General features: G+C 66.5%; 1 protein-coding gene across 2 annotated transcripts; it reads right to left on the bottom strand.

Annotated features, from left to right (window-relative positions):
• Positions 1–1,495: 1,495 nt before the first annotated feature.
• LHX3 (LIM homeobox 3) lies at positions 1,496–8,866 on the bottom strand. Of its 2 annotated transcripts, none has more exons than XM_027616614.1 (6): positions 8,779–8,866; positions 4,401–4,572; positions 3,651–3,853; positions 3,022–3,173; positions 2,773–2,944; positions 1,496–1,923 (listed from the first exon to the last, which is right to left on the bottom strand). In XM_027616614.1, exons 1-6 carry the CDS (start codon positions 8,864–8,866, stop codon positions 1,505–1,507), a joined length of 1,206 nt encoding a protein of 401 aa, XP_027472415.1. In that variant the 3' UTR covers positions 1,496–1,504. The 2 variants fall into 2 exon arrangements, with proteins under 2 accessions (XP_027472415.1, XP_027472414.1); XM_027616613.1 differs by lacking the exon at positions 8,779–8,866 and adding an exon at positions 6,726–6,835.
• Between the last annotated feature and the right edge of the window lie 779 nt (positions 8,867–9,645).

Below are 9,645 nucleotides of genomic sequence, written 5' to 3'. Positions count from 1 at the left end.
ACAGGAGGAAACAGGGCTCAGAGGGGCAGCTCACTTGCCCAGAGTCACACAGCAAGTTAGCAGATGGCTAGGATTGGAATCCGAGTGGGCGAGAACCCTGGGACCATGCGCCATGAATCTTCTGATCGGCTGACTCCGGCTGACTCCCCCTACCCCCCCCCCCCGCCACTCCAGCCGCCCCCCCCCCCGCCACTCCAGCCCCTGCCTCTCCCAGGGGCCCGCCCTCCCCCCAAGGCTGGGCAGGTGGTTTTCCCACCTCTCCTTCCGGTGCTCAGAAGTTTGGCCAAGATCCAGAGACAGAGGGGCCCGGTTCACAGCAGGTGCCAGCCCTGGCAAGGATGGCCTCCCACTGTCAGGGAACCGCTCTCACCCCCAACACCCCCCTGCGCCCACGCGTCCCCAGCTGCACTAAAGACCCGGACCTTCTAGACTGTCACTGACAAATTTATTGAAGTCTTGGAAAGAGCTGATGGTCAGAGAGTAAATAAAAAACACGCGACGTCCACAGAACCGACAGGTAGCTTGGGATGCAGGTTTGCGGGGGTGACTGGGCCTCACCCGCTGCCAGCCGCGGAGTCTGGGTCGGGCGGCAGCACGGCGACCGGTGGAGGAGACGGCCCGATCCTCAGGCAGTTAGAGCCCGCCCCGCCAGGGAGGGCCCCAGGCTGTTTGGCAACGGAAATCGGCGGGCTGGGCGTGGCCTGGACACGGAGGGCCTGGGGGCGGCTGTGATGGGGGAGGGGACGGAAACTTGGTGTCGGCATGGAGGGAGGTCCCCACGGCCTTAACGTGTTGCTCCTGGAGAAGGGCACCCAGCGGTGTCTCCTCCGACGGGCGGTAGAGTCCAGAACAGAAAGCTCTAGAGCCAGCTCCCCCAGGGAAGACCGGAGAGGAGGCTCCCGGGGGAGGTGAGGGTTAGGGACGAGAGGGACACAGGCGTGGCCTCCTGCCCGTGGACAGAAGAGGCCCATCTCTGACCTAAAGTGGGCCTCCATCAGGTGGATGGAGCTCGGAAAATAAAGGCATGGTTCGTACTATGGTTTTTCATTTCAGAAAGTAAAGCATCCTCCAGCCTGAAGACTGCTGCCCTTGGCTGGAGCGAGGCCGGAGTGAAGGTCCAGCCTGGGTGGGGTGACACTTCGTGTCCAGAAACAGCAAGCGTCCAGTTAACTGGTCGATCAAGAGAGAAATCTGCTTACAGAACAAGGCTTGCTGGGCGGCCCCCAGGCCGGTGGCCCCGTGTCCAAGGAGGAGAGAGGGGGCACTGACAGGAGCCGCTGGAGTCCCTCCGCCCCCGAGGGAGGGCCGCCGGGTCGGGCGCTCCGTAGGAAGGAGCCCTCCTCTGCGGTCTGCATCCTGTCCCCCGCCGCCGGCGGCACCTGCTTCCCGCAGAGGTCCAGGGCTTCGGGAGAGGAGGGGAGTGCCGCTCCGGGCCACCCAGCCAGGGGCAGCCCTGCTGCCCACACCCCTCATGTCCGCTGCTCGGTGGAGCTGTGGGCCTCGGTCAGAACTGGCCGTGGTCAACCTCGTCCAGCCAGGAGGCGGGGCTGGCAGGGAAGTCGGGGTAGCCCCCACTGCTCCCTGTGGACAGGTCGGAGCTGGGTCCGTTTCCTGCCAGCACCCTCATGGGCGGGGGCCCACCTGGCGCCCCCGTGGGCACCAGGCCCAAGCTGGCATCTGGGTATACTAAGCTGGAGAGAAGGGGCTGGGGGCCAGGGAGGCTCTGCAGGGCAGCTGGTGATGGGGGGACACCGTAGGGGCTGCCGGGGCGCAGCTCACGGTACTGCTCCGGGCCGGCCAGGCCTCCGTGCTCCAGCGGGAAGCTGCCTGGGGCTCCCGTGGGCCTGCCCAAGGCCGGGGTGGGCTCCCCCAGGCTGCTGTAGAGGCCGTTGGCAGGGCCCATTTCGGCCATGGTTGGCTCATCTGCAATGGAAGCAGACAGCGCTGCTCAGTGCCCGCCCCCCTCCACCTCCTGCCCCCAGCGCCCCTCCTTCAGGGGTGACCTGCTCCCGCCGGCCGCCGGATAGGCCAGCCCAAGGCTCTCCTGCTCTCAGAACTTACGCAGCCCTCTGCCTCTGTCCTTGTTGGGTTTGTTCAGCTCAGTCCCACCTGGTGTCTACGGAATGGTGGGACCCCCCGGCGGGATCAGGGCCAGCAACAGGCCAGTCAGGGCCCAGGGTTGCAGGATAACCCCCAAGGCTGCCTTGGGAAGGGTGGCCAGCACTCCCATTTTGCAGACAACTTAATTAAGGCTCTGAGCAGCAGAGTGAGTAGCCTAAGGTCACAGTGCAGCCAAAGAGTCTCTTGCACAAATTGTCTGAAGATAGGCATTATGGGATAAGTATGGGATCTCCCTGGTACCGGAGAATGAGATAATCAGATCCCACACAGCAAGGGTGGGACCCCCGCCCTTCCAAACAGCCAGGACTTTTTGTCACTTACCCCAAAACTGTGCTGCCCACTTTCCTAAAAATCATTGCAAGGGCCAGGAGCCCCAGAGATGGTCCGGACCCCTTCCCCGCCAGAAAGCCTGCTGAGGGCCACGTGGGTCGTGCGGGCTGTCCTCCACCAGGGGAAGAGCTGAGCGCCCCAGGGGCCAAACCGCAGGGCTTGGGGGCGGCGGACCAGAATCTATGAACGCTTTGAAAGGAAGGCTATAGGGCAGCCCCTGACTGGGAGGTTCACACTGGCAGGCTCCCGGACAGCGGGGCGCGCGAGCTGCGGGACTCCCCGGCTGCGCCCTGCCCTCGGGGGCGCGGCCGCCCGCCGTACCCGTGAAGGAGACGTCGGCGTCGCTGTCCTGCCCCTCCTCCTGGACGCTGTCCTTGTCCGACTTGGGGCCGCCGCGGGCGCGCTTCATGCTGCGGAAGTACTGGCCCCAGCGCTGCCGGCCCGCGTCCTTCTTGAGCCGCTTTTCCTTGGCGCGGCGGTTCTGGAACCACACCTGCGGCGGGGCGGAGGGGCGGGTGAGCGGCGGGCCGGCCGGGCGGCGGGGCGCGGGGCCGGGCGCGGGGCGCTGACCTGCACGACGCGCATGTCCAGGCCGGTCTCGGACGAGAGCTGCTCGCGCACGTGGCGCGCCGGCTTGGGCGACGTGTTGTAGGCGCTCTTCAGCGTCTCCAGCTGCTTGGCGGTGATGGTCGTGCGCGGCCGCTTGGCCGTGGCCTCGGCCTCTGCGCCGCGAGGGGTGGGGTGAGGCCGGGGCCCTCCGCCACCCGACAGCCCCCCACCCCGCCGGGGCGCGGACACCTCAGTAGGGGTGGAGGGGCGGCTGTGAGGCGGCCCGCTCCCTCCTCCCGCCTCCCCCGGGTTCCCCTTTGTTCTAAGGCTGTGGGTAGGGCCGGATCTTCACGGTCAAGGGTTTGGGGCGATAATTCAATTCAACTCCATACATCTCAGACCAACCTCCCCGCGGCCGGAGTGAGGAGGCCGCTAAAGCCCCGGAGCCAGGCTTCCCCGGAGGCGCGCCGGGGACCGTCCCCACCCGGCCCCGGCCCCCGCGCCTGGAGGGAAGACGCTTAAGTTCGCGCCCCTTATCGAATGTGCTGCGGCGAGCGCTGGACGTGAGGATCCCTCGGCGCCCCTACCGGACTGACCCCAGCCCCATTTTGCAGACGGGGAAAGGAGAGTGGGTGGGCTCTCCCACTGACCGCGCTGCTTGGCCGTCTCGTAATCCGCCTTGCACACGAGCCGGCTGTCTTCCATGAGGTAGAACTCGTCCCCCGTGGCCAGCTGCCGCTTGCACACGACGCAGGCGAAACAGTGCAGGTGGTACACGAAGTCCTGGGCGCGGCGCACCACCTGCGTGGGCGGGATGCCCAGCTGGCACGCGGAGCACTTGGTCCCGAATCGCCTGCGGGACGCACAGGGCGCGGCTCAGCTCGGCCTTGGCGGCTCCTTCGCCCGGAGCGGGTTGGAGAGCGAGGAGCGGGGCGCCGCGCAGGGCGGCTCAGGAGGGAAGCTCACCCCGGCCCTGCCCCTATTCGCCGGCCGGGCAGCCCCCACAGAGCCGCACAGAATACCGAGAAGGGACCCAGAAGCCCTGGGGAGGAGCCTAGCCGCCCTGACCTTGGTGCCGGGTTGGGATGCTGGATCCTTGGGGCAGGTCCCTTAGACCCCAGAGGCTTGTGCCTGGAAAGCACCCCCTCCCCAGCATTAAGGACAAAAACAAGACTGAAATTAAGGGGGAGTAAATCCAATCAAGTCCTGCAAACTTGGGGTTGTCTTTTCAAATGACTGTTTCCATGATTTGCAAAATTAATTACTTGGAGAGAATTTAGCTGCTGCGCCGGCCAGGCCTGGCTGCCCGTGGAGCTTCCCCCCAACACACAGGAGGGGCCCGCCTTGCAGGAGCAGACTGCGCCCCTGGCCTCCCCTCGAGAGCCCGCGGCCACGCTCACTTGAAGAAGTCGTCCTTGCAGTAGACGCTCTCCCCGCGGCTGAAGCAGCGCTCCGCCAGGGGCGTGTGGCAGTCGGTGCACTTCAGGCACTTGCTGTGCCAGTGGCGGTCCAGCGCCTTCAGGATGAAGCGGTCCAGGATGTGCTGGTCGCAGCCGGCGCACAGCGGGATCTCTGCAGGCCAAGGAGCCGCCGAGGTCAGGGGCACCGCACTGAGCGGAGCACTGGAGTGCCCTTCCCACTCCAGTCCTCGGGGCCCAGGGTTGCCACGGGAGACCCCCTTCCCTGCACACCCTCCTCCCCAGTTGGAGTGAGTGGCTGCTTGGCTTCCAGATGTAGGGAGTGCATGGTACCAAAGTCCACTGCCTGGCCCACAGTTAAAATTTGGGAAAACTGAAAAAGGTTTAGAAGTGTGCCCGTGAGCAGGAAGGGGCCCCAGCCATTCCATTCGGCCAGATACCGTCAACTGCAAAATGTTCCCAGCGAGCACGAAGGGTGCACGTTGAGCTCAGATGAAAACCCCACCCCAGGGGCTCTCTACCAGCACCCAGAGGCAAGGCGCATGTGGGTCCTGGGGTACCCACCGCCCAATCCCCATTATTATTTTGCACAATTAAATATCCTTGCAGCTGGAGATCCCTTGCTGAAGCCTGGCTGCCCAGCCCTGCACAGGCACCAAGGTAAAAGCTGGTGTCCTCCCCATCTCTGGGAGCCCTCGAGGGTCCTTGTCCATGGTCTGGACAACTGGATCTCTGTCACCACACTCAAATGTCGGTTCCTGACGAGAGTTACTCCGACGCTCGGCTCTGCTACCGTGGGACTGCAGGCCTCTGGGGGAACGAGGCTGGGGAGACTCGAGGGACAGCTTGTGGGAGCCACTGGCCCATGTGGGGATTTGCAGGGTGCTCACGGGGTGAGTCACCCTGTTGATTTAGAAAAGGTCTTCTGGAGAGGAGAGAGCCAGCAGCAGGAGCCTGCGCAAACATTGCACCCACCTGGCCATGCTCTCCTCCCCGCCAGAGACCCCTCCGGCTCCAGGCCGGCTCCGCAGTGGGTAGGAGGACTAGAGAAGGGCCTCCCTGGGTCCCAGGCTGAAAGAACCCTGATCGATCGACCTCCCTCGCTCAGCGGCAGGAAACTCGCAAAGGACGCGGTCCCGCGTCGGACCAAACCAAGGCCCCGGTGCCCAAGGAGCGCGGGCATCCGCCGCGGGTCCCGGGCCCCCTCGCGGGAGGCGACGGCCTAAAGCTGGTGGCTGGACAGGCCTACGCGTGCGGATTCAGCACCGTGGCCCGGACAGCGCCCGGCCGACTTGCCCCCTGCCCCGCGTCCTGCAAAAGCCGCCCCCGGCCGCGCCCCTGTTGCTCCCCGCCGCACCCTGCGACCCGGGCCTTACGCTGCATGGTGACTCCAGCCTCGGCGTGGTCTCCTACCCTCAGCACCGGCGGGGCGCAGTGGAGACTCACGCCCGCCCGCCGCTCCGGGCCAGCTCTCCTGAGCGATCGCATTCGGAGCCCGCCTCCCCTCCCTCCCTCTCCCTCCGCCCTCCCACCCTTTCCTCCCAGCCCCTGCGGCCAACCCCTCCCAGGAACCGTCGGAAAAATAAATAAATAAGTAGGGGACGGAAGAGACCCCACAGCCTGGATGTAACCTCGTTCCCACCTGCTCGGTCCCTGCCACTCCCCACCCGACCAGGCCCGCCTCCATCTCCCTCCTGTGGTCCTGCGGGCGTCGACAAGGAGAACATTGCTGATCCCTCTTCTCCGGGAACCAAAGCGCCTGGGGGACGGGTGCAGGACTGGTGCAGCCGGGAAGCTGGGGTCTTTCCTGTAGAAGGGTCCTAAGGACCAGCCTGGGAGTGGGCCAATGAGCAGGTGCGTGTGGGTGCAGACAAGGAGACCTCAACTAGGGACATCTGCGAACGGGCTCCGGCTACACTCTGGCCCCTGCATCTGACTCTCTTCCCTGGAAAGTGTGGAGGGTCTGGGTGGGGTCGGCCCTCTCGGGGATCCTCTTGCCCGGTGTTCACTGGGCCGCACGGTTGCTCTCCAATTACTCTCCTGATAAGGGAGAGGCTTTCCTAAATCGGTCGTGGGACCCCAAGGACTCCACGGCCTGAGCAGTGCGGGGCTGCAACCGCACAACCGACGCGGCTCAAGGGGCCCCGACGCTGACTCGCTGCTGGGGCGCCCAGGTGGGGACGTGCTTGGGCCCTTGCACCCACGCCCGCCCGGGTCCCCTGTCTCCCGCCACCTCCGTGGCCAAGCCCGGAAAGGAGCGAGGACCTCCGGGTCTCCCCGTGCAGCCGCTCAAGCCTGGGCACCCACCTCGGCGCAGGTCCTCCCTTCGCGCCAGAAGCGCCAGCAGCAGGTCGCCGCCCGCTGACTCGCGGCCCGGGCCCAGCTCCCCGCGCGCCTCCATGGGTCCCGTCGCCTGGTGCCGCGGCTCTCCGGCCCCGAACTTTTCCGGGGCCCGGGGAGGCCACGGCTTCCGGGGCCCCAGGCCGGTGTCCGAGCTATTCCCCGCGCTGCTGGGCGCTGCGCCCGCGGGCCGCCCTGGGGCCCGGAGCCTCAGGCCGCGCGGAGGGCGGAGCGGCCGGGGGGCGGGGCCGCGGCGCGGGGCGGGGCCGGGGGGGTCGCTGAGACGCGCCGCGGGCGTCCGCCGGCTCCGCGCGCCTTTGCGAGGGGACTCGGGGTGCCCAGACGCCAGCCACCCGAGTGCCGGGCCGAGGAGGGCGGGGACAGTCAGGGGAGAAGTCAGGCCAGGGCTGCCCGCGGGCGCTTACCCGGGCCCCGCTGCTTCCTGCCCCGCGCCGCGGGCCGCCGGCTGAGGCCTGGGCTCGGGCGTGCACGCGTGCGGGCAGGCTGGGGGTCCCGGGAGGACTGTCCGGGAGGGAGGCGCGTCCCACCGCCTTTTGAGAGCCGGGGCTGGGAGGCTTGGTGACGGCAAGAACGCGACCCGAGACCCAGAGAGGGTGAGTGTAGCGTCCAAAGGCTCACAGCAAAGCCACCAGGAGCCAGACGCAACCTCAGACCTCCTGGCTGTGACCAGCTTCTGGGTCCCACAGTGAGAACTGCCACCAGAATGGGCACAGAGAAGGGCGATTCTCAGCAGGTACACCCGGTGTCCTGGGCCCAGACACGCGGCCAGGACTCAGGTCAGGAAGGTCAGGAAGGACACTTCCCTCCACACACCGGCTTGCACAGAATGCAGCTCCCACACTCGATTTTCCAGTATCTTGTCCCCAATCCAAAGGGTAAGCCCATAGGAACCACCCATGCTTGCCTGTAGAGAGACGCACCTACCCCAGAGCAGCTGCTCCTGCCCAGAGGGCACTACAGGCCAGCACCACCCCCCCCCCCCAATAATTAAGAAACAGCAGTGTGGGGCCGTTGCAGCATGAGGCATGGTGAGGCCAGGGCCCCGGGCAGTGATGGGGGTGAGCAGGTTTCCGCCAGCCTCCAGATCCCTCCACTTGGGAGAGTCCCATGGTGAAGGACAGTCATCACCCTGCTCCTATCCTGGCCTCCATTCGCCTGGTCTGTGCGCTTTACCAAGGAGGCAAGCCTGGAAGGATGTGGGCAGGAAAAGCACAGTGTCCTCCCAGATCCCAGCAGAACCAGAGAGTCATGGTTTTGAGCAAAGGCTCATGCCACCAGCGCTGCATCCCTTCCCTGTACAGGACACTGCTACCCAGAGGGCAGGGCAAGGGTGCACAAGCCGGGGAGCCAAGGGGTGCTGGGTGCACTGGGGTGTCAGCCGTGGAGTGTCAGCTGCCTAGAAGGACCATGTGTGGTTCGAGTAGGGAAGGGGCAGGCGGGCAGCGGGTCCAGGAAGTGGCGGCCCCACACGCTCAGCATCTGGCTGGCCTGCCAACAATGCCTCCATTATTTTCCAACGTCCACGGCGATCGAGTGGCCCTTGGGGAGGGCGGTTCAGGCGGGAGACCCGCCCAGGGGTCCCAGTTCTGCCTTGTTGGGCAGTGTGGGAGAGCTGAGGGGCGTGGGGTCTCTGGAGGAAACTGATGCCCCCCCACTCCGAGCTATACCTCCCCCCCCCCCCCAGCAGTGTCTGCAAGGCCCCTTCTGTTCTCAGGGCGCTCCACAACAGCCCACGGCCTCTGGAGCCGTCACCGGGAACTTCAGGCCCTCTGCCCATGGGATCTGTCAGACTTGCATCCCTCGCTCCTGTTTCCATCTCTCATGGGTGCCAACCCCCCCCCCCCCCAGCGGTTTCTCTAGACTCTCTTCCTTTCTCTGCTGTGTCCCGGGTCCCTCTCTCCCCACCGTCCCTATGCCTGACTCTGCCATCCTAGCCGTTTCTCCCCTTGGAGTTCGCCTTGCCCGGGCTGGAGGCCGATAGGTTCGCGGGGGCCCTTACCCCGAGTCCCACGGAAGCTGCAGACGGCAGCGGCCATGGGGGCCCCCGGCTGATCTCGGTCTCGACTGAGCTCGGTTTCCAGCAGCATGGCGACCGCCAGGCCGGAGATGGAGTCCGGGTGGTCCAGGCCGCCCTCCTCCTTCCTCCTCTGCGACCCCAGGAGGGCTCAGACCTCCCGCAAAGCCCGGGTGCCTCGGAACCGCGACCCTGTGTGTGAGGCTTGGCGCGCGCGGAGCCTCTGGGCCCGGGCGCTGTCCGCGGTGCTGAAGGAGGCTCGCGGCCGCCCACCTCCCCAGGGCCCCTGTCCCCCACCCCTCCCCACCTCCGCCGACCACGCCCCCCGTCCTGTTACCCCAGCCCGCCTCCCCACCATCCCACCTCCCTCGGTCTGCAGTCGCTGTGCCTGCCTCGCCCCGCCCCGCCCACCTCCCCAGCAACCCCACCACTCCGCCTGCCTTTCCCCCAGCCCCCTCCTCCGCACTTCCCCACCTCCCTAGACTTCCAGCTCCTCCACCAGCTCCCCCATTCCCCCTACTCACTTCTCCTCGGGCCCTTGTCCGCAATCCCCCCACCCCCAGTCCCCCAGCCTCACCCCACCTTCCCTCCCTTTGCCGGGGCAGGCAGTTTCCACCTGCTGAGCTCCAGGCCAGCCCAAAGGCTTGGGAATTCGAAGCAAGCGGGTGCTCCACCCTGCCCTACAGGGCAGCATTCAGGACTCCAGCGGGTGGCCCCTCCAGCCCCCCTGGCCTCCAGCCCCGGCTCCCACGCATCTCTGGCTCTAGGTGTGGCTCAGCACTCAACTGTTGCCACTGTCCTGAGGGACCTGTTGCACAACCTTCCCCAGATCTCCTGCTGCAGGCCACCCCC

Source organism: Zalophus californianus, chromosome 13 (genome assembly GCF_009762305.2).
Source record: "Zalophus californianus isolate mZalCal1 chromosome 13, mZalCal1.pri.v2, whole genome shotgun sequence".
Taxonomy (NCBI): Eukaryota; Metazoa; Chordata; class Mammalia; order Carnivora; family Otariidae; genus Zalophus; species Zalophus californianus.
The sequence above is the reverse complement of the archived record's forward strand: the minus strand, read 5'-3'. Positions and strand labels throughout refer to the sequence as shown.

Excerpts from the sequence above, each read along its gene's own strand:
- LHX3 (XM_027616613.1), bottom strand. The coding sequence starts at position 6,819 with ATGGAGGCGCGCGGGGAGCTGGGCCCGGGCCGCGAGTCAGCGGGCGGC. Across the intron at positions 3,854-4,400 it reads TGCAAGGACGACTTCTTCAA|GCGATTCGGGACCAAGTGCT; the intron begins GTGAGCGTGGCC and ends TGCGTCCCGCAG. Across the intron at positions 2,945-3,021 it reads TGGACATGCGCGTCGTGCAG|GTGTGGTTCCAGAACCGCCG; the intron begins GTCAGCGCCCCG and ends GCCCCGCCGCAG.